The sequence below is a fragment of the Pinus tabuliformis genome, chromosome 6 (genome assembly GCF_031772625.1).
Source record: "Pinus tabuliformis cultivar Carrire ecotype Pingquan chromosome 6, CPIR1, whole genome shotgun sequence".
In the NCBI taxonomy this organism is placed as follows: domain Eukaryota; kingdom Viridiplantae; phylum Streptophyta; class Pinopsida; order Pinales; family Pinaceae; genus Pinus; species Pinus tabuliformis.
This window is the reverse complement of record NC_142292.1, coordinates 1,327,749,538-1,327,776,977: the sequence shown is the minus strand read 5'-3', so window position 1 is coordinate 1,327,776,977 and position 27,440 is coordinate 1,327,749,538. Positions and strand designations below refer to the sequence as shown.

The 27,440-nt window shown below is 40.5% G+C and overlaps 1 protein-coding gene across 1 annotated transcript in view; it reads left to right on the top strand.

Annotated features, from left to right (window-relative positions):
• The window catches only part of LOC149263502 (putative acyl-activating enzyme 16, chloroplastic), a 325,493-nt gene that overhangs the window by 39,232 nt on the left and 258,821 nt on the right, over window positions 1-27,440 (top strand). The window contains exons 5-6 of the mRNA XM_089426351.1: window positions 12,967-13,054; window positions 20,599-20,810. Coding sequence (XP_089282477.1) covers window positions 12,967-13,054; window positions 20,599-20,810 — 300 coding nt within the window. The remainder of the gene's footprint in view (window positions 1-12,966; window positions 13,055-20,598; window positions 20,811-27,440) is intronic.

Below are 27,440 nucleotides of genomic sequence, written 5' to 3'. Positions count from 1 at the left end.
TCTTGTAGAACATTAATTCTTGAAGGGCTTCCTTTGTAGCCAAAAGTCTATCCTTTGAAGTGTCCTCCATAACCTTAGAGTATTTAGCAGGCTTTCCTAGCCAAGGAGAATATAGAGGTTATTAGCACATAATACAAACAAAATCTTGATGTGAGAAGGAAACCAAAACATGAAACTATGAACAACAAAGAACATAATACTTATCTTTTGGTAAATTGGTGGAGGCTCCAAATCCAACCTTTAGGGATACCTACAACTTATAAAAATGTTCTAACAAGGCATGTTAGACCTACAAGTTCTAGAAATCAAAACATAAAGAAAAATATTGCAAAAAGTAGAAGGATATGTAAGGGATAGTGTCCTTGAGAGTCTTTAGTAAATAAGTCTTTGAATTTAGAATCCTCTGTCTTGTTCTTCTTTGGTGGACCTTCATCAACAACATTCACATGTTCTCTTTCTCTCTTCATATTCCTTGGATTCTCTGGACAATGACTTTTGTAGTGATCCATCTTGTGACAATTGTAACATTCAATATTTGAGAGGTCTACTTTCTTCTTTGGTCCTTTGTACTTCTTGAAGGTTCCCTTTTTCTTGTGATCAGCGGAATAGGCATTTGAGATGTTCTCCTCTTCATTCTCCTTCTTGTTGCTTACTAATGATATTATGGCTTCTTCTTGACTACATGCATTCCACATTTGTTTGAATGTTGGAGTATCCTTCCAACTGTTGATTCTTGATGCAAAGGCACTCCAAGATGTTGGTAGTCCTAGAAGGGTAGTAATCACGAGCTCTTTTTTTGGTACAATTTCATCTATTGCTTGGAGTTCATCTCTGATTCTAGATATCCTTATAAAGTAGGATGCTACAGTATCGTCTTTCATCATCTTGATAGATCTTAATTCATTCTCGAGGCTTGCAATTTGACCAATGTTCTTGATTGTGAATAATTTGGATAGAGCCTCGTACATTTTTTGAGCGAAATCTATGTTGGATATATATGGAATGAGGTTGTCCTTTTCTCCATCCCGTATTAGGTTCATGGCCAATATTTCGGTTTCTCTGAACTTTGCTTTCTCTGCTTCACTTGATTCATTTGTAGGTTTCTTGATTTTTCCTCGAACTAAATCCAAAACTTTATTCTTCTCAAGGATGAGATCTATCCTCTTTTTCCATGCCCTGTAGTTGGAGGCTCCTTCTAGTTTGTTTTCTCCCTTCATTGAGTTAGACATAGTTCTTGTAGATAGTAGGCTTATCCCCTTATATGATCCCTTTAATGATCTTCCTTCAATCTCCTTTTTCCTTCAATAGATCTTTAGGTTGCCTTTTTCTTCCTTCTTCACCTTAGCTCTGATACCATGTTGGAAAATCGGAAAGGCAAATATTTTCTCTTGTTGATAATTACTTATGATTTCTTTGAGTTATTATTGTTTTTGTTACGTTCTTTTATCTTGGTTCATCAAGCAATTATCAAAACCAAAACACAAAGATCAAGGACACCAGATGTAGGCGCACAGCTAGGGCAAAATCTCTATATAGGGAAAAACCCAGTCAAGAACTCTTCCTTTAGTGATTCAAATGAGATAGACCAAGACCCTAGACCAACATACCTTCCTCCACCAAGTCAGCCTTCCAAGATGATTTAGAAGTCTCTTCTTATCCAACAGCTTCAACGCAACCACAATTCGGAAATTTCAGCTTCCCAGCGAAAGAACTTCTACCCAACTTCAACCTAGTAGCTTCACAACTTTGACCTTGATGCAACTTCACAGCTTCGACCTTGATGCAACAACTTCACAACTTCGACCTTGATGCAGCATCTTCACAGCTTCGACCTTGATGCAACAACTTCACAACTTTGATCTTGATGCAACTTCAAAATTTCGTTGCACATGAGAGAGAGAGAGAGTCCCCAAAACTTCGATTCTAGCTTCCTTATTGAACTTCGCACTTTTTCTGCTTCCCAGCTATTGCAATTCGAACTTGTGTGAGATATCCTCCAAATGAGTCGAGTTGTTGCTTATATATAGTCATCTTAGGTGATCGAATTCTTTTAATGAGGCCAACTTGTCCTTCCTTGAGGCTGACTTGCGGGAGGAGGCCTAATTGACCTAATTTACATTAAAATAATTTTCTTTCTTCACAAATAATTCCCAAGAAGGGTTTTTTTACATTGTGACATGGACAATGACACTTAACATAAACCCTAGAAGTCTTCAATGGAGACTTTGACCTAATAACAATTGACCCAAGCATGAAACCCATGCTTTAATAAGCCAATTTATTTAATAATAAAATTTCTTTTTTCTTTCTTTTGACAAATATGTTTCAAATATAATTATGACGACCGACACTAGTTACATTTTTCAACACAGGTTTGTAAAAACCCTAGAGGATATTCAACTCCTCACCATAGGGTTAGAACCCTAAAGGATCCTTAAATTACAAGGTTTCCATTATCTTGGTCAAACTCTAACATCATAGGGCTGAGTCTAGGCCAAAAATCTCACTCAACAAGTAACTGAGCCTGACAAAGGCACCCACTCTTATAGAGTGACTGGGCCAACATAGAAAGGAACCTACTCTTCTAAGTAACTGGGCCTTAAGGACCGATTTTCCTAAACTAGGAGAATGTCTGTCCTCAACAATAGTCTGGGCCATTCTTCCTAAATCTGTTGAATGTCTGCCCCTATTGTTATCTTATTAATGCTCCCTCTTACTGAGCGAATTTATCTTAACAAGTCCAAGCTTGCCCCTGAAGTACATGTTCTTCATCAAGGACAGAGGCTTGTCAAAATCCTATCACAACTTTAGCCTTAAAATATAATTTAAAGATAATACTTAAAGACGTACCTTAAAACTTGAGAGTTGGATTGCTCCCTCTGAATCAAAACTTCCTTTTAAAATCATAGTTCTTTCTGGATGTAAAGCTCCTTCTGAATCCACATCCCTTTCAAGATTCAAAGCTCCCCTGAAGCTCCCTCTGAATTCAGGACTTGTCATCATTGTTTTAAAAAACGGTTTGAGTCGAATCCGACTTGGCTGAGTCAGACCGAGCCAATGCTTGGCTGGGTCGGCTCGGTGGCTGAAATAGAACGGCTGGCCAGGTTGTTACCGAGCCAGTCATTGACTCGGTCGACTCGGTAACAACTCGGCCGACTCGATAATGACTTGGCCGACTTGGTAACAACTCGGTTGACTCAGATCTTTGACAAAAATCCTGAAGCACATTTGTCAAAAGTTGTTCTGCCTCCTACATATCAATGGTTGGGTTGTTGTTTATTGCATATTTATAGCCCTAAAGTAATCTATCACTGTGAGAAAGTTTTGAAAATTACAAGGCCAAAGTATGGTTATCCTAGTGGCATGAATTAGAAAACTGAAACAATGCATTGAGCCATACAATGTTTTTAAAAAGGCAAACGTTCTGGCAATGGACTAATAAATACATATTTACCTCTGATTGTTCTGGAGCTTGACCATAATTAAATCAAGGGTTTTGAGACTTCATTAGGGGCAGAGAATTGGTATTATTGTTGTTGTAGTCTAGTGATTGTCCTTAGGCTGAGGCAGAAAAGAATCCTGGCATTGGTGGCTAAGTATGAACTTTGTATTGGACAATGCACTGGGTGCCATTTTGATATAATGGATATATTCATGAGCCTACTTTGATCATATGTTGTCTTCTCTCTATATTCTAAAGCTTTGTGTTTGGAAACATAAATGAAAATCTTTAAAATTATGTTTTTTATAAAAAAATAAAATTATTTAATGTATTTTTTACAACCACTGAGTCATTGAAATCAAACCGGCTAAGTCGATATCGAGTCGGAGTTGGAGTCGGAGTCGACTCTCGGCCATTTCCGAACCGGAGTCGGAGTTTTAAAATATTGCTTGTCATAGACTTTTGTTTTGATATTATAACTTCTTCTAGCCCAGACAATTTTCAGAATGTACCTGCAATCCTATTCGAGGAGATCACAAAATAATAGCAACAATCAAGCAATGAAAATAAAGCAAGAGACTAGATTTACTAAAGAAATCAATAATAGTACAAGAAGAGAGATAGAGCACTTATCTTTTATGAAAAACAACATTTTCCTCTTTCCATTATGCTCACCATTATCAAAAAGTCATGTCAGTCCCCTGACATGGGGACACGGAACATGTAGGACACGAAAATTTGAGTGTCTGACACGGGCATGTTGACCCCTTGGAATAGGACACATTATATATATATATATATATATATATATATTATAAAAAAATTAATACTCAATAAATATTTCTTATATAAATTCTCATCTAGATAACCGGATTCGTCCTATAGGCCCCACGAATCCCGAATCCAGCGTGTCCGACGCGATTCTGCCCTAATTCGTGTCCAAAAACCATGACACGTCGTGTCCTTTCCTGACTCGTCGAATCCGAGGTCGTGTCACAATTTTGGCAGCGTGTCCTGTTTTCCAGGACTCGTTAGGCGGCAAAAGTGACCTGCACGGGTATGAAAAGGCAGCATTTGGTCATTACAGCCATGCATATTTTCATTTGGCAAGCGTTTTGGCAGCTTAATGATCAAGTTTAGGCCCTAGTATTGATATGCTATTCATGTTAATGTTAAATTCTTAAAGTGAAAGTGACATTCTCCTTAATCTTCATTTTCCTTTTACTTAAATTTTTAACATTACCATGAAATGACTCAGGATGTTTGAGAGTGGTTCCGGCCTCATTGGATTTCATATGGAGAAAGTAGAATTTTAGATTTCATTCAAAATCCAGCAGACTTATCAGTTTTTCAGGATTTTAGGATTGGGGGATTGCAATGTTTCCATTGAATTTTGTCAGGTATTCGGGTATGGAACTCGTATTTAATCAAGAGCACCAATCCCTCTATGTACCTTGATGTTAGTGACATTGGTTTTCGAACTCCTGTATCATGACCCTCCTAAAAATGTACGCATCACTCAAACAAAATCTTGACTTGACATGTTATGCTTGTTCTATCTTATGTTAATGCTTAAAGGGTGATATTATTGACAAAGATTCCTATACAGATACAGAGGTAATGACAAAGATACCTCTGGATATTAATGCTTAGAGGGTGATATTAATGACAAAGATCCTGATTTTCCAACAAGACTAAAAAATTAGACATTTCTCGTGGTGGCAAGAGGGCCAAGCATAAGAAATAGATAATAGATTGACATGTATTTGAATTTTGTATGTACTATGCATGCTAATAGCTATAGATGAAGATCTATATTTGAAATCAATAAATTTGTATCATTAATTAAAATTTGTGTAAGAAATATCTAATTTTATATATATATATATATATATTTTTAATAAAATAATATATAACGAATCCTACGTGTCCTGTTCCGGGGGGTCAACGTGTCCAAATCCAACACCACGAATCTCGAATCCTACGTGTCCCGAATCCCCGTGTCAGGTGACTTAGATTCTCATTCATGATACAAATTCAAACATAGATCTAGATTCTACATTGTAAATTTAAAATTTGTAAGTTTTACAAAGTAACATTTTGCATACAAATACAATTGTAATTTGTGATAGATTCATCAATGATCCAATAGGAGAAAGACAAGAAACTGCAGTTTTCTCATTAAGTCATCAAAATCAAAATGTGTTACATAGGTAGTAGTAATGCCAATGGCAAATAGAAATAGCAAATACAAAACAACTACAAGGTAGTAGGTAGCTCATCAATCATCAATATCATCATCAAAATCAACATCACTGTCATGGTCACCACTGCTCTCCTCTGCTGCATCCTCCTCCTCTATATCCAATGTAATCTCTGCATCTACTGGTGTGGAGGATGACCCCTCAAGAGTATCACCATCATCAAAAGTGACAGGCTCTAGCACTGGGTCATTAAGATCCAAGTTGGCCAATGCCAACTCAATGCTGTTGTTCAAACGTATATCATTAGGAAAGACATCCCACATCTTTGTCTTTCCCTTCAACCACTCATCCCTCTGCCTATAAATAAGACGAAGGTTGGTGTGCACATACACCATTGTCTCTGCCTTGGACTGCTCAAGCCTGCTCTTCTTGACACTATACAAATTCCCATATGTGCCCCAATTCCTCTCGCAACAAGAGTATGAAGTCACTTGAGAGAGGAGTCTCATGGCTAACTGCTGTAGATGAGGGCTTGTTGCCCCATGAGTTACCCACCAAGAATATGGCTTCTTAGCCCCCCTGTCTTTAATCACGTTATAGTCTACAAATCGCCCAGTGCTAGTGGAAGACTTTGCAAAGGCATCCTCCACCTCATCAAGGGATGTTCTATACCGAAATGTCCTCCTCAATACATCCTTCCTGTTAGGGTCCTATGATTCATAGGATCAAATGATGATTGAGTGTTATCTTTCAGTGTTTCCAATTGTAAATAATATTGTATATTGCAAATGATTTCCAAAAAAAATATATAAATAAAAATAAAAAATGAAAAGAGGGTATTTATATAAATAACAGGAAAAGAAAAAGAAAAAAGAAATGATAAAAGAACCCCGCAGAAAAGGAGAAATTGTGAAAGTGATGCCAGTTGAAGTGCCACTGATAGTACAATAATTGTTGAAGAATAAATTCATAAGGTTGTGTGCAGCTTGTTTAACATGCCACAATCCTTTTTCTTGTTTGAAACATACTGTTTAATCATGTTCAAACAATTTTCAATTTATGTCAATTAGATTAGAATGAATAAGTTAGCCAAACAGTGTAATCTTGGCTAAGATTAGATTAGGTAGATCAAGTGAATAAATTAATCCAACAGTGTAATCTGGATTAATGCAAATTGGTAGATTAAGTTTTTGTTGTTTGAATAGGTGTTTTTAGTCCTTTAAATTGCAAAATAAATAAGGGTTTTGCACTCCTAAATGCACCCTAATTGCTTTTAGTTAAGTTAGTTTAGGGGAAAATTGAACTTATTATAAAAAGTGCTATATGTGAGATTATTTGTCCAAAGTCTGGACCTTATTGTAAAAATATATGCGCGATGGGGCAATTTGTCAATTACCGTTTAAACCGCGCTCATCTTTGTCGTTCTCGAATCTCGATCATATCCCCATTTCATTGAACGGCTCCCAGCCTCTTTCGCCCCCCCCGCCATGTCTCCCTTTACTGGCGAGGGGGGGTCCGAAAAAGCGGTTTCCCCGTCGGGCCCCGCCGCTACGTGTCCCTCTCACATATTTTCGCACCCCCCTCACTTACCACAAACCACTCATACCCCCCTCCGAAAACCGCTCAGCCCTCACTCCCTTTCCCGCCAACGGTCCCACGCCTTTTTCTGCCTATCGCTTGGCGCCACGTCAATTAACCGTTACGTCCTCCCATTGCCACTTCCTTCCGTTGCGGTTTTTTCCCGTTGCAAAGTAAATGCTCCCCCAAAACAACCGTTTTAGCCAACAGTCCTGCTCCATTGCGAACCTATAAATCTTCGCACTCGCCCTCGATCACATTCTTTCCTCACTCTCATTCTCTCATAGTGGTATCGACCCGATCTTTGTTTTCCCTCATCAATTATCCATTGCTGACATAGTAATTGCTTGAGGGTTTTTTTCCCTCACAATTAGCACTGTCCTGCTCTGCAATTCTTTGCGGTTATCACAATGGCCCCAAAACCAAAATTGATGCCACTGTGGTAAACCCAATGCTTTCTCCCTCTGTGGATTTAGACTACATTCCCTTAGCTGACAGAGACTACAAAATTTCCGAAACACAGTGTGAATTTGACCTCTTTGAATTACACTGTTGGTTTCGAGACACCTATCTGGACCAATTAGATGAAATTGGACTTTGGCAACCTAGATTGCCCCTATTCACCTTCTCTCAATCCTATTATTTCCCAAAGTTTCTCCTCAAATGCCATGCCTCCTATCTCTCAAGCAAAAGAGCCATCATATCCCCTAATGGTGAAATCCTTTTCACCATTACCACGGAGAATATAAATCAAATGTTTTAGATCCCACATAATGAATCCCTTACCCCTTTCTCAATTGATGCTCTCAAAGAGATTTACCAAAAACTCACTTTCCCCTAGAGAGCTCGAATTTTTGAAGTCTTCCTGCCAGAGGATTCTCAATTGCCCAAGAAAAACCTCCCTTATCCCTCTTCTATTTTCCCCCAAAGAACCAGACAAATCATCTCTGTCTTGTCTTGCATACTTGGGTATTTCTCAGATGAATGGGTAGATGAGCCTATTTTAGGCTTTCTATCCACCCTTTCCACAGAAGAAGGACTTTCAGTCATTTTTTACTATGGTCACTTTCTTGCAGATGTAATACATGAACAATTCCTTCAGTTTCTAACTGAAGGAATGTTCAGATACTCTTCCATTCTCATGCATATGTTTCTTTTCTTCCAGACAGACAGGTTTCCTTTTGCAGTTCAGAAACTCAATCAGCAGGGTGAACCTCAGTCCATAATCTGTTGGACCTCCATTATCAGAAAGCATTCATAGGAGTACAGGTTCAAAGATTTTATTGATCAGTTCATATATCCAGCAACTTGTTTGCTGAGTGGCCAGCAAATTCCCAGGATCAGTGAGGATATTCAAAAGGTGTTGCATCTCAGTGAGTAGGTGAAGACAGGAGATTGGTATTTATACCAAAATTATACAGAGATCAGGGTTTATGGCTCCGAGCTGCCACCCTATAAATTGCCCAAATATCTTCCTATGAGGATATTTGCCTTGGAATACATCAGGAAAATAATCCAATCAAATAACATTCATTTTGTGGCAGCCAAGAAGAAGTCCCAGTTCAAAATCAAAACACAGATAGGGCCATTTATCTGTAACAATAGAGTAGCAGGAGAGGAAGCAAACCTCCTAAAACAGATGAATTTTCCCCTCAGCTTCACATGGTCTTATGACCCCTTTGGGGTAATTTCTAAGCTGAGGTTGGAACAGAAGACAACCCCCTATGTACATACCCAGAGACCAGAGATTGAGAAATATATGAATCAACAGGATTGGGTAGAGAACACATTGCAGGAGGCTGAAGAGCAGGTGCTGTCCAGAACCGCTTCAGAGACTCCTACCCCTAGAGAGAAAACTGAGAAAATACCGAGAGAGGAGGACTCACCTTCAGTAACAGAAGTCTCAGCCAAAGAATTCAAGATCTATTCCAAGAAAACAAAGATAAGCTCCAAGGTAGATTTCCCACCACTGGAGGAAACACAGGGTGCTATTGTACTCTTTGGCCTTCATACTTTAAAGTTTGGTAGCAGCACCACTGATTCTCCATCATCCTCAACCACTAAAGAGAATCCAACCACAACACCTCATACACTAGAGTCATTTACAGAACAGAGGTAGTTGGACATATTTCAAAGGTACAAAGAAATTAAACAGAGGAATGAAGCCCTCCATGATAACATTTACGCTCAATTTCAGGAAGCAATCTTCCTCAATTCAACACAAGCTTATTTCAGCCTATGACACAGAGAAAGGGAGAATGCATATGGCATTCTTACAAGCTCAAGTACCTCAACCTAAATCTACAGCTGATTTCAAGCAGACCACATTTGAGTTTGAGGCAAAAGATGTCCATCCTTTGGACCAGATGGACATGCACAGGCAAACAGGAGAGATGGTTTATTCAACTTTCACATAGACTGCCCTTACTGCTTCCAAGCTGCAACTATCTTTGAACAATGTTCAATCACAGCTAAAACTAGAGAAAATTTCCTCTCTGGCCAAAGACAATAGAATTAAATATTTAGAGGAGATGGTAATCAAACCAGGTTTTCATCCAGCTAATTCAAAGTCCACAAAAAGGACTTCCCAGTTTATTAGTGATAAATGACAAGCTCAGCACATGGTCAGATTACAACCAGAAATTGATGACCATTGCTAAAGATGGTTCTAAGTTTGCAGGAGTGAAAGGCAGCATAACAGGGAAAGCGTTTTTAGAGGCATTAACATATGATTTGGACATTCAGTATGAAATCAAGCATATCTTTATTTCCAAACCAACTTTTGCTAAGTATACTGAAGTGGACGAGGTCTACAGAAAGTTACTCAAGACATCTATCCCCAGTGAACAACGTTGGGATCAATTGTGCAAGTTACTGGAGTAAGAAGATGACTTAATTGTACAACTCAGCATCAACAACACAACAGAATTCGAAGGGCCAGATATTCAGTAGTTCCACAAATCTAGTGCCACCAATTCAAGCAGTTTCAATTTTCCTAAATTATTGTAACAGTTAGATAGATTCTATTTAGGAATTCCTAAAATACATCCTAGTCAGTTTTGACAGGATATTTTGTAAATAACTTATAAATACTTCTCTTTTTGAAGTATGAAGGGTTGATTTTTGCTTTCCAAAACGCTATTGTACCATTTCCATTTGATGGGCTGATCAGTAATAAAAAGGACATTCTTCACAGGATTCATGTGTTGGACTATTTGGTGAAGTGCTTCTCTCATTGTCTATGTGTTTATTTCTTTGTTTCCATGCTTATGTTTTCTTAAATCTGAATTATTTTACAGAAAGTTGATGAACAAAATTTGTTGAAAGATACACTTTGATTCTGGCTGTGGATAATTTAAGTATTTTCTTCTGATATCAAGTTAAAGAATTCTTAACTGCTCTTTAGCTTCAATTGAACTTATATCTTTTCTTCTATTACATTTCATCTAAATCTAAAAGATCTAGTTAGTTAGTGCAGATGACAAGTTGGAAGCCCCATCCAACCTGTCCCGATCCCTCAGTCCGTTCACTGCTATCTCCGCTCCTTCTTCTGGACTCCCTCTGAGATTCGACTTCCCTCCTGGAAATCTCCCTCTAAGTCCTGATTTCCCTGCTGGAAATCTTCCCGCCAACTGTCGATCTGCTCCTCTCCGATCCTCTTTGCAATTGCAACTCGGATCTGGATTTCTTGGCTAGGAATCTGTCAAGGCAGTGACTCCCTCTACGTTGGTTCTATCCTGTTAGGTATTGTTCTTCTTCGACAGCAACAACACCCCACCAGCTTCGTAATCCACAATCTGCCCACAACTCCCTATGCCCCAACAACTGAAGAAACTGATCCTTCCAGCTCTACACAATCCCGACAAAGGCTAAATCTCTCCTTTGGCCAACTGCGTCAAGCCTACTTGACTGAGTAGGATGGCGTGGCTCCTCGTGAGCCTCTTCTGCCTCTCTCTGCCTCTGCGCTGGCCCTCTCTCTGGCTTGAAATGATGACGCAGGTCCTCTGCGTCACTCCTTCTCTGCTACTTTCTGCTTAGGAGCAACTCTGTCTCTTGGGATAGCTGCTACTGCTGCAAATACTTCTGATTATGCTGGTGCCTTCAGTCCTCCTGTGATTTGCAACGCTCTGATACCATGTTGAAATTTCTAAGTCTTACCCATTAGAAATTCCTACTGCATTATTTGGTTTATTTCACCTACTTGTTTATTCCATTAACAAGTTATTTATACATATAAATACTGAACATAAACACAAATGCAGCCTCAACTGATATACATATCAACAACTGAAATACTAGACAAACACACAAGGGGCACCGTTATTTTTGGACAATCGTCCTCGGAAAATCCCAATGCGGGAAAACTGGTGCAACAGTTCTGAGGGTTTTATTATTATGCAAATTTCTTGAGTACAACTAGGGTGCCAAATTGGCTCACCCAACAAAGATTGTTACACGACAGTAATACCTCTCCTCGGAAGCAGATATTCAGCTTCTCAGCACTAGTTTGCCCCACGAAAAACCTTCCGGTGCTTCTCCAAGGCTTTGCGTCAGCCCTGCTAGCCTTTGTGTAGCTCTGGAATCCCCTGCGTCAGCCTTCCACTTCTCTGCGTCAGCTCTCTGGCCTTCTGCGTCACCCACGCAGGCCCTTCAGCCTCTGCGCAATCTCTAGCTGCCTCTGCATAGCCTCCTCAGTCACTGCGCTGACCCTTTGACACTATCTTTGCCTCTCTGCTATGTACTCATTGCCCCTCGCTGCAACTTAGATCACTTGTTTGAATTTTCTCAGCAAATCCCGCTCCAGAAAATTGACCTAACTGATCAATCTTGGTGTATCTCCAACTGGCCCTCAAGCCTCTTCTTATACTTTTCCTGTTGAGTCTTCAACGGCCAAAATTAAGTCTCTAATCAATGGCTAAGATTAGATTTGGCTTGATCCATGCCATTTAGAACATTTTCACCTAGTTTTATATTAATACCCATTAATATTTTAATTTTCCTAAGTTTAGACTTAGGAACCCCATTAAAAATATTAATTATTTTAATATCTCTCTAACCAGGTGGAATTTCCTCAAACCATTTCTGGGTCTTAGAGATCTCATGCGCTTTAGCCTCTCCACCAATTTTTATGGCTAGAGCACATCTGATGCTACAACAAATCAACACCAAAATTGTGCAAAATTGTGTAGCAACACCCTGTTACAAATGTGTTTGAGAAGGGACATGACAGTTATTGTTTCTTGACTTCTTACATTTTCATAGGCACACACACATGTGGAGGCATGGCACATCACATGGACTTGGGTGTTTGATTGGTTGGGCATATGAAGAGAGGAGCCTCCTTTGAACTTGGTTAATTCACATTTGGAAGGGCCTTCTTTAACCATGACCATGCTTTTCTTGAGGAGGGCTTGGTCCATTAATGATGGATTTGACACTTGTGTGCATTTAGATATGCTATGATTTCACAATAGTATTACTTATAAGACTGGATTTATTACAGAAACACATTTGTTCAATTGTAAAACATTGAGATCACTACAATCATTATTTTTTTTTTAATAAGACAATTGAGAATGCTATGGGAAATTTTGCTGGAGATACATTTATTATGGTTATTGTAATTGCATTTTGACCAAGATGTGACTGAGATTTCATATGGTAACTGAGCTTTCAAGATCTGCTTCTTTGAAAACATAATATGCTTTATGGCATAAGCTTTTATACTTCATTTTCATGCAGGTATTATGGCAGCTGGAGCAATAAATGCAGTCCGTGGTTCCAGATCATCAGTGGAGGAACTTTTGCAAATATACATTCATTCTGAGAGGTTCATATTAGTTTTGAATATCATATACAGTTTCAATTATTTGCTTTGTATTTTTTTGTGTTAAAGAAGGTCTATGCTAAGTAGGCAGTAATCACGGAAGAAGCTTTCCATCTTGAACATAGAGTGGCAAATACTGTTTTTTAAATTGGTAAATTTTGGAGAAGCTAAGATCATTGTTCATGTGCCACGGATTGCCCCAAGTTTGTGTGATAATTGGACTGAAAAGAAAACTGCCACCATTTTGGAAGAAGGTAATCTTCAAGATAAGGTCGAACATAATTGCTACTTGAGTGTCTCTGCTGTCTGTTGGTACTGATGCTTGGCCTGAAATAAAGCAATCACTACCCTGTAAGAAGGTAGCCTTCACGGTAAGTTAAAATGGTAATTAATGTTAGGTGTCTGTGATGCCTGTCAGAAATGATGCTTGAACATGCCAATTTTTTGATAGGAAGAAACTCATTATTTTTTTTTTGGGAATCCAGTACATTTTGAGAGGAAGGGATATTCAACCTATGCATAGTAATTCAAGATACAAAAATATACATATATTTTTTGTAGATAAACTACCTATGCTATGCACGCAGACTATAATTCTGAAAACCAGAAAACTTCATTACAAAAAGTTCAGAGAAGAAATTGCAATTGAAATTTGAAGAGGATGGAGAACGTCACATTGAGAAATCATTTGCCATTATGGGGGTCTTTGTGCTGTGTTATCATTAACTCCTTGATGAGTGTGGCTGGCTGGCAGCTCCACGTCCTCAACCAGGGTCCCCAATCTGTTGAGGACCTCCTGCTTGAAAGTTTTATAGTTCTGTTATGAGTGATTGGTATCTAAGCATCTGACTGTTGTCAGAGATGGTTTAGAAATCTCAGAACCTTCTGTTCATAAATAATCTGCGTCTGAGTCTGAAGCTCATTTGTCTTACAAAGTTTTACAAGAGTCTAACAGAGTCGAGGATTCACTCATTTGAGACTAGGCTATGGGAGTGTCTTGCAGAAGTGCTGCTGTTTGTTCCATGGCCATGCTGCTCCATAGACCTTGATACCACTCCTGGGTACTGAAAGGATTTGCCAACCTGCCTGTCGCTTGCAAGTGAGAATCCTCTGCGAAGAGCACTCTTGTTGATGGGTGGCTATTCCTCTATCTGTAGGGTTTCCCTCCATTTACAGTTGCCAAGAAAATGTGATGCAGAAGAAACAGAGTGAAAAGTGAAGGTGGTAAAGAGTAGCATCATCCATGGTTATGGAGGCAAAGTGGCATTTAATTTGCCTTGGTGTCACGTTGCAGTGCCAACTATTGTCTGTACACCCAACCTGGGATGGAAATTGGAATGTCTGATCGAGATCTGTACTCATGTGGGAGAATGTGTTGGGAGAGGACATAGATTTCTGAGACATGAGTAGTGAGTAAATGCTCAAAAGGAGACTCAAATTATGGGCTGGCATATGTTGTTGAGGTGGGTGGGGCACCCTGGATCCTAGTGGACAGGAATGTATCCAACAATGTCTTCCAATTATCTTTTACTTGGGTCTGGAATCTTCCCAATTGGGGAAAGTCGCTCTGCCCAAGATACTTTGGACAATTGTCTCCCAGTCCCCGATGACTGCATTTAGGGCAGTCCTGACCGTGAACTCAGGATCTGGTGTAGACCCCACGGAAGTCAACTGGTCGTGAATCCCTTGCAACCTGAGAAGGAAGGGATCGATTTCCTTTCCCTTCTGCATTTGGTATTGTCAAAGCTGATTTTCTAATAGCATCTTCCGTTGGATGGAAGAGCCCTGGTACAAGGTGGTCAACGCCTCCCACATCTCTCTTGTTGTGTCCTTCTCAGCGATGTGTAGTACAACATGATCTTTGACCCCATCTAGGATCATGCACTTGGCCTTAGCTTGGGCCTCCTCGTACTTCTTCAATGGATCAGCGTCGACCGACACAATAACTACCTTCAAGGCATAATCCTTGATGCGATGTTTGTCTAGGATTGCCAGGATCTTGGCCTTCCAGATGACAAAATTGGATGCTCCATCCAATCTGTCCTGATCTCTCAACCCATTTACTGCCATCTCTGCTCGAAAATAGGACTGGTTCTCTTCTCCCTCTCCTGCTGTCAATCTAGAAAGACTTGGATACGAATTTCCTTGGCGCAAGAAACCTTCTAAGGAACAAGCTCCTCTAGACTCCCTTTGAGTCCTGATTTCCTTCACGGAAATCCTCCTGCCAACTGTCGAATCACTTCCTCTCCAATCCTCCTTTGCTGCTGCAACTCGGATCTAGATTTCTTTGGCTAGAAATCTGTCAAGGCAATGACTCCCTCTACCTTGGCTTTGTCTCCACAGACACTGTTTTGCACCAACAGAAACAGCGTCCCACCAACTCCTCAAATCGAATTTGCTTTGCTCCTCCAGCCCAGGCGACTGACTGATTCGAACCTCTCAGGCTCTGCGCTAGCCCAGAGAGCTGACGCAGTCATTGCATGAGCTCCTCTTTGGCTCTGTGTCACCCTCTGCAGGCTCGAAATGCTGACTTAGGCACTGCGTGAGCCTCTGTGTCACTCCTGCAGCTACTCCTCCGCCTCTGAAACAATGCTGTCACGCGGGACAGCTGCTTCTCTGCAGCAAATTCTCTGAATCTCTCGACTGGTGTCTTCAGTCTCCCATGATCTTCAATGCTCTAATACCATGTGAGAATTTCTGAATCTACACATCAGAAATCCTACTGCAATCACTGGTTTATCATCTCCTACTTGTTCTTTACATTCAACAAGTTATTTAATTATTTAAACAACGATGAAAACACTATTGCAGATGACACATACATACAGATCATGAACTGAAATACACTAAGACAGTCACTCAAGGGACACCATTATTTTTGGACAATAGTCCTCGGAAAAACCCAATTCGGGAAAACTGGTGCAACATATAGAGGGTTTGTAACTTTGTATTATTAAGCAGATTTCTAAATACAACTAGGGTGCCAAATCCTGCTCACCCAACAGAGAATAAACCTGGCAGAAGTACCTATATCCAGAGATAGATATTTTGGCAATTCCAGCAATTGGATGATCAAACCCCATAGATGACAATGCTGTTCCCAGTGTTGGGCAGCGATGGCTACTCCAAGCTCTTCTCTGGAACTGCGTCACCTCCTCTAGGAGCTGTGTCACCCTCCAAGTGAGCCTTCCTTGCTCAGAAGTCGATACGTTGAACTGCTGCTCTCTCTGCCCCACAGAAACCCCAGCGCTGCCTCTAAATGACTGCGTCAGCCCCACTAGCCTCTACATCACCCTCTTTGGAGCTGTGTTGTCTCTCCTGCTGTTGCTCTGCCTCTCTGCTATGTATTCTCGGCCTTGGACTAAAGTCCCTCTGCCGAACTGCCCCTCTTTCATTGCAACTCAGATCACTAGCTCAATTTTCTCAGCAAACCACACCCTAGAAAAATCGAACTCTTTGATATCTTGGTGTGTCTCCAACTAACCCTCAAGCCTCCTCTTATACTTTTCTTGTTGATGAATTAACGACCGTGATCTAATCTCTAATCAACAGCTAAGATTAAAACAGACTCGATCCTCGTCACTTAGAAGTTTCTCACCCATATTCTTATTAATACCCATTAATATTTTTTATTTTCCTAAGTTTAGACTTAGGAACCCATTAAAAATATTAATTACTTTAATAACTCCTCATCCGGGTGGAATTTCTCCAAACGTCTTCTGGGTTTTGGAGATCTCATGTGTTTTAGCCCCTCCACAAAATTTCGGAGCTAGAGCACATCCGATGCTACCCAAAATCAACAGTCTCATCCTTATTGTACTTGGCTAAGGCTTGAGTTTGTTCCTTAGCAGGGATAGTGATATTCCCTTTGATGTGTTCTAGAAGTTCATTCTCCTTGAGAAGTAAATCTGTCCTCTTCTTCCATGCAAGGAAGTTAGTGGTCCCAACCAATTTATTGCTTTCCTTGCAAAAAGACATTGATATATAATCAAAAGGGGACATATACTTACTTGTTAGAGTTTGAGATGTAGTGGACTTGCTTTCTTTTTGAAGACTTGATAGATTTCCTTCCTTGGATCTTGATGTTCTTCAAGTTGCTTTCTTCAAATGGACTTGATTGATTGCTTGATGACTAGTGCTTGTAGAGCTTTTTCTTTTGAAGATGGTGTGGCTTGATGTGGGTTCCTCCTTGATTTGCTCTTCTTGTAGGTGCCTTTATACAAAAGGCTTCTCATTTTGCTTTGTAGTCTTCTTGTAGTCCTTTCTTGTCCTTGATGAGATTGAGACTTCTTGGCTTGATGCTTCAACTTTTGTAGATGTCCTTTCTTGATGAGTGTTCTTGAGATGCCCTTTCCTTGATGTGTCACCTTAGCTCTGATACCATGTTGAAGAATCAAGGGCAATAGTGTATAGTAGGATTCTTCTAGACTTGATATGCAATTTGTGAAGTACTTTTACAATTTATCTTAGCTTGATCTTCTTCTTATTATTTCTGTGTTTGTTTACTTCATCAAACTGCTACCAAAACATAAGAAACAAGAACACAAAATGTTGGCTCTCTACCAGGGAGAAAACCTCTCTCTCTTAGAGAGGAAAACCCTTGGGTAAGTTTCTCTTCTTGAAGCTTCTTATTGATCAATGCCAAATCCTAGACCCTTGACTAGAATGTCCTCCAAGCACAAGTCAAGTGCTTCCTCCTTTCTGCACTTTGTTCCCCAACACTTAGTCTTCTTTCTTTCGACACTTTGCTCCCCAACACTTTGTCCTCCTTCTTCGTTCTTTGACTGGAGATAGACCTAGCTTATGTGAGCTCTAGATGAGATGCTTCTCTTCTATACTTAGTGACGTCCTTTACTTGTGGTGACACCTTTCTCTTGATCAAACAAGATTCTTCTTGAGATGTATATGTAGACTGATGTGACTGTACAACATCCCTAGATTCTCTCACGTGTGGTAGGTATCCTTGTGAATTAGGGTCCTTTCAACTTTGCTTGAGTAGGAGGCCTTGTAGGCCTGAGTTTCTAGCCCAAACAAAGATGAATGTGTGACTGTGATCTTGCTGCTGATATACCCGCAGACTGCCCTCCTTTTTCCTCGCGCGTGTGACTGTACTTTGTCCTAGAAATAGTCCCAAAACTTTGCTTTTCTTCTTTCTTTTTTCGCTGCACTCGGAGACCCCTTAAACTTCGTCCTTCTTCGTTTTTCCTTGACTTCTCTTGCTCGCTGATTTCAGAGGTGAGTGATCGTCGTTATGAGGGAGTGGACAACCTCTATATATAGAGGACTGTCCCTCCTTTAGGCTGACTTGAGGCCGACTTGGTGTTTCTTCATCATTTTTGCTGCTAGGAGGATGTCGCTGCATAGACAGGACTTGACTTTGCTTGGAGATATTTTCTTTGACTCTTATACAAGTTTATACATAGTGTAACATGCCCTTAAGGGTCTTCAATAAATACATTGACTCTTTGACTTCCTAGAAGCACTTAAATATGTGCTTGACCTACTTCAATGAGCAAGAAACCCATTGATAAATATAACAAAAATAATATTTCTTTTCTTGAATAAATACAAATATCAAAAGTACATTTATGAAGACCGAACCTAGTTACACTTTCTTCAACAGTATCCGCTCCGATAGAAGGTGGATGGTTCACACGGTTTCCACAGGGATTTTTTTGTCTTTTTTTTTTGAAATATCGAATTGTTATGTGAGGAACTATGCTTTTCAAATACTCCCAAGGTGTCCCTTGGTGCTCCCTAGACGCTTCCTAGATGCTCCTTAATGGTAATGTTAAATTCTTAGGATTCATCATGAAAATGCTCACAAGGTCTGGATTATGGCAAAGATTGATGCGGTGTATCCTCTTGAAACCTTTCTACGATAGTTGGGTCTTTTACAAGATCACCTTCATCTTTCTTTATGGTACTAGTGGCACAAGGCGAGCCCCTTTGATCTTCATATCTATTTTTAAAAGCATTGGCAATGGCTTGCAGAGAATCAAAAGAATTGTCAGGAAAATCACAAAACCAATTCCTAGCATCACCTCGAAGGCAAGGACAAAGAGCTGCATCTTGACATCTTCATGATTATAACGTGCAGAGTCACAAAACCTTAGTATACAATGAGTAAACTTTATGAGATGATTTTTAGTGGTGATTGCATTATTACCCGTGAAAGAAGGTAAATTATTAATGGTATTTTCCGGAATATCATGAGGAATGTTAGTAAAACGACAAGGGGCGAACAAGTCATTCATGATGACTTGTTTAAAGGGAAAATGAGTTAATGGATGTCAAAGAGAGATCCTTGTTCAAGAAAAACAAGATGTCTACAAGAAGCGAGCTTCTAGTAGAAATTCTTGCAAAAAATGAAAGAAGTGGAGTCGCCACTTGAACATGAATCTAACTCTAAAATCCAAAAGGAAAAAACTGAAAAGTTAGTCAAGAACCAGGAAGAGAAAAACTCTATCCTTGGGTCAGGGAAAAGCAAGTGGATATCTGGGAGGGCTTCCTATCCAAGAAAGATTAAATGTTTACTAGAATGTAATTTGTTTAACCGGGCCCTAAAAGTCTTTTCAGGATCGGGAGCGGGCTTAACCAAGATACCAGGATTTCTTCTAGTATAAGCTCTTGTGCATGGATGAACAAGTGGAGTTGCCACCCAAACAGGAAACTAACCCAAACGTCTAGGTGCTAAAGGGGTAGATAGAAAAGTGGTGGTGAACAAGGTGATGAGAAGATTGGTGAGATGTCAAAGCGTCAGGAAATGTGGTGTTTGACGGGTTAATGAAAAGATGAAGAATGAGAATGATGATATGATGAGAAGATGTCGTGAAAACCAGGGACATAAAAACTCTATCCCCGCCAACGATGCCAGAGAATGTTGTGGCGTTGCTGGCTCAAATGAAAAGATGAAAGATCAAGAATCAAAGAAGGTCCTGGAAAATGTCAAAACACGAGGAACAAGAATGTCATCAGGTCCCATATAGATACTTAGATGGGTGACTTCACTAAGAAACATGTCTTTTCATCAAGATGTCTCTTCATTATAATGTGTCTTGTCATTATTAATTACTATTTATTTATATTTATAGTTATATATAGTAATGTTAATTACAGTGTACCTCCACGTCTCTGCTGATCTGATATGTTCTCAAATAGAATGAAAAGTTGTTAAATTGTTTTCTATGCGCTTATGTTTTATTAAGTGGTCTGCTCTTTTAATTTCAATAATATATTAAATAAATGTATGTCAAATAATATAGAATGAATGAATATATATATATATATATATATATATATTACTGTGTACCTCCACATGTCTCTACTGATCTGATATGTTCTCAAACAGAATAAAAACTTGGTAAATTGTTTTCTATGCCCCTATGTCTTATTAACTGGTCTGCTCTTTTAATTTCAGCATTTAAAAAAATTTGTAAAATTTTTGATAGCATTTTAAAACCAAATGTTGATTGCAGTTTATTTCTATAAAGTTTTAATATGGCTTCTGTTCAGTTTTGAATCCTCACTAACTTTATCGTATATAGTGTTGCACTTGTTGTTGACAATCCAGCTCTATTCAATAAGCTTGTGGCAAATTTCAACTCATCTGCAACCTTAAAATTCATTATTCTTTTGTGGGGTGAGAAATCAGTGATGGACTTAAGTAGTGCTGGTGAAGTGCCTGTGTACACTTATGATGAATTCATCAATTTGGGTCGAGAAAGCCGGCAGGGTCTGATTTCAGAAGCAAAAGCAGGTAGTAGTGAGTCTCATGATTTGATTTACTTTCAATTTAGATGTAGTGTTCAGTATTGTTCATGGTTAATCAAAAAATGTTATATGGTTTATGTCACTTAACTTTGCACTGACTAGGATCAAGATCTAAATAAGTACTTCTGTTGATCTATTAGGGGTAACGTTTATGTTTAACATTTAATGACTGGTTTTCTTACACCTAACACTATATGTCCAAAAAGAAAAATATGAAAATATTTACAAAACAAAAACAAACCATCATCCTCAACACTACTAAAACTGAGCCAAGAACCGATTACCCAAAGACTTCTAGCATTTTTGGTGTCTCTAGTCAAAAGAAGATATGTAACCCTGAAATGAAGATGTACCTCTTCTTGCCAAATCCTTATGACGGAAGAAACAAAGCTAACCTCATTGTCAAGGTACACTTACACCTTAGTTTCCAGAGAAATTACAACGTGTAGCCTCTGAGGGAATTCTAAAGGCCTATGAAAACTGAAAAAACCAAGTGTTTATAGTCACCCAACAGTGCAACCTGCCAATGGATCTTTCCTTGGAAGATTGAAGGAATCTCTCCTTGACATGTTGCCAACAACGTCTGTCTACCTGATACACCGATAAAGTGTGCTTAAGAAACCCCATTTTACCACATACTAAACATTAGGCATCCACAAAGTCACTTTTTTCTGAATGGAATTTTGTTGGCAATTCTTGATAGATGATCAGCCAAGCAAAATTTTTTTAAGTTCTAAGATAATCGAAGAGACCATACTCTATGAAGTCCTTGTATCCTTCTCATCTCTGGGTCCAAAGAAGTCAACCTAGTGTACATGTCTAGGACCTTATATTGTGCCCTATCTAGAGATGAAAAACTCAATATTAGTATGTTGCTGAAATTCCCTATCAAGCTCTCATATTAAGTATGAAAGACATCTTCATTTGGAAATGGGAATTTAATGCCAGATCATGGTTGGAATGGAAGTTGTTAGTTCATCAAAAGGGTCTTACATTGGACAGTGTTGAAGACATATGCCTTCAGAGGAGTTGTGAAAGATGAATATCCAGACACAAGGTTCAATTTCAAGTGCAAGTGTTGGTCCTTTGACCCAATTAAACTTGATCACTCTCCCACAATTTTGTATTCCTATATATAGATAAATCACAATATGAATGTGTATAACATATTTGTACACTAACGACAATCTTGCCTCTTCTGATACCTGCATTCTTGCTTTCTTGTATTCCCGTGTGTGAGCATTGAAATTGCTGTGGTGTGGAATGTCAGTTGGTATAAGAGATGTCATTTGCAAGAGCAGATTTAGATGGGACGAAAGGTGCTATTACACGATAATGAGCATGGGTAAGTGCAAGAGGTTTGGACACATTGCAAGAGGCGAGACAAAATATGTCAAAGAGGAGAGAATCCCTTTTATGTGGACCTCAGGTTGTTGTTGAAGTTGGTGCAGGGTCTGGAACATGGTCATCATATCTTCCATAATTTTGGTATCAAATTGCTTTTTCTGTTGTGAAAATTCTTCTTGTAGTTGTGTGAGGGTCACCAAGAAGAGTTAGTTTTGCAGCTTTCAATCTTCCAAGGGTTGAGCAATGTTGGGAGGCTAGGTCCCAGTGGAGTCTCTAGAAGAGTTGTGTAGGGCCATAGGGCAAGTCCAAATGAAAATTTGATGCCATTTACAAGCTAGAACAATCATTTATGGGATTGTTTTGCAGGCTTAATATGAAGAATGAACAAAACAACTAGAGAAATGTATGCAAAATCCACAGAATGTATAAACAAGAGCCAGTGATTTTGCATGTTGCAAATAAGTATTCATGGTTATGGTTAAAGTCACCTCTCTGTGGAATTTATTTTTCTAATTGTTAATTATTTTAACAATTTATCTGCTATGACAAATATCAAATAAATCACACTGCAACCTTCACAAATAAACTGCGGAAGAAAAACAGCGCTAGAATATGAGAAAATCTAGTGCGCACATAAAAATTTACACAGTTATTTTTGGACAAATGTCCCGGAAAAACCCAACTTGGGAAAACCGGTGCAGCAAATTGTTGATTTGTGGTAGCATCGGATGTGCTCTAGCCATGAAATTTGGTAGAGAGGTTGGGGCACATGAGATCTCCAATACCCAGAAAGGGTTTGGGCAGATTCTAAACAGTTTAGGAGATATTAAAATAATTAATATTTTTAATGGAGTCCCTAAGTCTAAACTTAGGGAAATTAAAATATTAATGTGGATTAATATAAAACTATGTTAGAATGGTCCAAAAGACATGGATCAAGCCAGATCTAATCTTAGCCGTCGATTAGGGATTTAATCTCGACCGTTGATATGTCAACGAGAAAATTATAAGAGGAGGCTTGAGGGTCACTTGGAGGACACACCAGATGATCAGTCATTCTATTGTCTAGAGCGGGGTTTGCTAAGATAGATAGAATTAGTGATTAGAGTTGCAGCTGAGGGGCATTGAGTACAGAGGGACAGAGAGGCAGAGATAGTGTCGGGAGATCAGCGTAGGAGCCAGAGGGAGTGACGCAGTAGCAGCCAGGGCTGACGCAGGGCCACGCAGAGGCAGCCAGGAGCTGCGCAGTGCTTCAGAGAGGCTAGCATTGCTGACGCATAGGGTCAGAAGGCTGATACATGGCCTCCTGAGGCTGACGCAGGCCTATTTAGGGTGACGCAAGGCTAGCGCAGAGCAGAGAGAGGTTGACGCAGTCTAGAGAGGCAGACGCTGGGGTTTCTGGGGCAGATTGGAGCTGAGGAGTTGCCGGAGAGCTCATCTGGGGTTTTAGCTGGGACATTTGTCTCAGACTGAGATGTACTACTGCCAAGGGCATTCTCTGTTGGGTAAGCCGGATTTGGCACCCAGATTGTACTCTGAAATTGCTTAATAAGAAAACCCTCAGATAGCTGCATCGGTTTTCCCGCATTGGGTTTTTCTGGGGACATTGGTCCAAAAATAACGGTGTCGTTTTGTGTGCTTGTTTATGTTTCCTTAAGTTGATGATCTGTAATATGTTGAGCATGCACTAGTATTTATTTTCAGTATTTACATTGTAAATAACTTGTTAAGTAACGAAACAAGTAGGTAGGAATAAATCAGTAATCTGCATGGAGGGTTTCTAACTGGTAGAATTAGAAACTTCAACATGGTATCAGTGCGTGGTTGCAGATCACAGGAGAACTGAGGACATTAGCCTAGCGGAGCAACAACAGCAGAAAACAATTGTCCCGAGTGACAGAAGCTGTTCCTAGCAGAGTAGCAGCAAAGGAAGGGTGACACAGTGTCTGCGTCATCAAGGGTGAGCTAGGAAGAGGCAACACAGAGGCTGAGGGAGGCAAGGGCAGACTCACGCAGAGGCTAGGAGAGCTGACGCAGTTGGCTGATTTTCTAGTGCCGGGATTGCGCAAAGCCTAGGAGCTCTCACCTTCAGATTGTTGGGGTCTTAGGAGGCTGCGGGTACATTGCAAAGTGGAGCTGGTGAGGTACTGTAGTTAGAACAGTACCTGACAAGGCAAGGCCAAGGAGGAGGGAGTTGCTACTGAGGGTTTCTAGTCGAGAAATCCGGATCAGCGGTGTAGTTGCATAGATGATCAGAGTAGGGGGCATCTCGACATCGACAAAAGGATTTACAGGAGGGAAATCGAGACTCAGAGGGAGTCTAGTAGAGAACTTCCATGCGAGAAGTAGAGAGACTCAGCAAGAGTCGAAAGGAGAACTTCCAGGAGGGAATTAGAAGAGCAACACGACACTACACGGAGTAAGAGACCAGGACAGACTGGACGGAGCCTCAAACTTCACCGTCTTGAAGGCCAAAATCTTATCCGTATTACAAAAATCGTGTCAAGCACTTCGCCTTGAGGACAATAGCTATCCCAGTTGACCCATTTGATAAAGACAAGTACGATGAGGCAATGGCGAGGGCCGAGAGCATCATCCTTGACGGGGTACCACACATAACAGAGAAGGAAACAAAATATGAGATGTGGGAGGCCCTAAAGAAATTGTACTAGCATACTTCTGTGCAGAGAAGAATGTTACTAGAGAATCAGATGAGGTCATACTAGATGAAGAATGGAGAATCGATCGACACCTTCCTTGGCGGACTGAATAAGATCCGAGATCAGTTGATGGTGAGGACAACCCTGAATGCAGTCTTAGAAGACTGGGAGGTATTTTTCGAGAGTATACTGGGCAGAGGGACCCTTCCACCTTGGGATGAGATGTGGGCGACTCTTGGCCAAGAAGGGATCAGACGGCAGACAAAGGTAGGAAGTAGCAGTAAGGGGATCCGAGTCAAAAAGGAGGAGGAGGAAGATGTTGCCCTAGCATCTGAGGGAAAGCAGGAAAAACGGAAGAAGAAGGTTCTCTCCAAGATCAAGTGCTTCCACTGTGGGGAGCTGGGTCATTATGCGACCCAGTGTCCAAGGAAGAAGAGTAAGGGAGAGTCTTCCGAGACTAAGGCAACACCAGCAAGGGTAGAGAAGGAAGTGGAGATAGACGATGACTGTGCCATGAGTGCACACATGCCACTTGAGTGGAAGTGGGGAGACATCGAGCTGTAGTCAGACAGACTACAGGCGATGAGGGGCAGGATCCTCGAGGTACCCAGCCTCTTCGATTAGACCTTGCTACGGGAGCCCCGAAGAGTAGTAGGACTGGCGGATGTGGGTAGAGACGGATGCAGATGGAGCAACAGAGAGAGCTACAGTGAAGGATTCCCAGGACAAAGCGAGGCTAGTAGGCTGCAACAATGCGAGAGGCACGGGAGTGTTGCACCAGTGCAGGATAGCACAGAGAGGTGTGCAACGATGCGAGATGTAGGGAGTTGTTGTAGCAGCGCAGAGGTCAGAGAGGGAGCACTTGTCAACGGTCGAGGGAGCTTCAGCATCAGGAAGGTCTCTAGCTCGATAGAGAGGTCAGAGTTGGGAGATCAGTTACTTACTTCTTAGTAACTGAGTTGCAGTGCAACAATGGGCAGCACGATGCAAAATGATGAGAGGAGATGCATTGCAGATGTAGCAATGGCAGTGGTAGAGCCATGGGCAGCAACACGGATGCAGAGGGAGCTGTCATATAGATGCAGCAATGGCAGTGGCAGAACCATGGGCAGAAGTACAAGATTCAACAGTGCAGAGGATGGTGGGCAACAGGCCTAGCATCAGCACAGGGACCGATGCTGGATGATCAGAGTAATACTCAGTGAGGAGTATTGCTAGAGCACAGTCCTCGCTAAGAGGGAGTGTTGATTTGTGGTAGCATCGAATGTGCTCTAGCCACGAAATTTGGTGGAGAGGTTGGGGCACATGAGATTTCCAATACCCAGAAAGGGTTTGGGCAGATTCTAAACAGTTTAGGAGATATTAAAATAATTAATATTTTTAATGGAGTCCCTAAGTCTAAACTTAGGGAAATTAAAATATTAATGTGGATTAATATAAAACTATGTTAGAATGGTCCAAAAGACATGGATCAAGCCAAATCTAATCTTAGCTGTCGATTAGGGATTTAATCTTAGTTGTTGATATATCAATGAGAAAAGTATAAGAGGAGGCTTGAGGGTCACTTGGAGGACACACTAGATGATCAGTCATTCTATTTTCTAGAGCAGGGTTTGCTAAGAGAGATAGAATTAGTGATCATAGTTGCAGCTGAGGGGCATTGAGTACAGAGGGACAGAGAGGCAGGATAGTGCCGGGAGATTAGCGTAGGAGCCAGAGGGAGTGTCGCAGTAGCAGCCAGGGCTCACGCAGGGCCACGTAGAGGCAGCCAGGGGCTGCGCAATGCTTCAGAGAGGCCAGCGTTGCTGACGCAGAGGGTCAGAAGGCTGACGCAGGGCCTCCTGAGGTTGACGCTGGTCTATTTAGGGTGACGCAGGGCCAGCGCAGAGTAGAGAGAGGCTGACGCAGTCTAGAGAGGCAGACGCTGGGGTTTCTGGGGCAGATTGGAGCTGAGGAGTTGCCGGAGAGTTTATCTGGGGTTTTAGCTGGGACATTTGTCTCAGACTGAGAGGTACTAATGCCAAGGGTATTCTTTGTTGGGTAAGCCGGATTTGGCACCTAGATTGTACTCTGAAATTGCTTAATAAAAAAACCCTTAGATAGCTGCACCGATTTTCCCGCATTGGATTTTTCCGGGGACATTGGTCCAAAAATAACGGTGTCATTGTGTGCTTGTTTTTGTTTCCTTCAGTTGAAGATCTGTAATATGTTCAGCATGCACTAGTGTTTATTTTCGGTATTTACATTGTAAATAACTTTTTAAGTAACGGAACAAGTAGGTAGGAATAAATCAGTAAAGTGCATGGAGGGTTTCTAACTGGTAGAATTAGAAACTTCAACACAAATGAGGGTTTTACTATTAAGCAGCGGCGAAATCTGAGTACAATTTATGGATGCCCAATTGGCAATCCAAACAAGTAAATCTGGCCAAAGTTACCTAAGGGAATTTCCCTTCCTCCACAAGCAACCTCGACACAACTTTCCTTCAGAAAACTCATCCTCCTAGACCCTCTACGTTAAATTTTGCGCAGACCCTTGGACTTCTAAGCCTAAAACAGCTTCTGATGAAGTTGTTCTGCCTGTCTCCACTGAGGAAACTGATTCTCCAG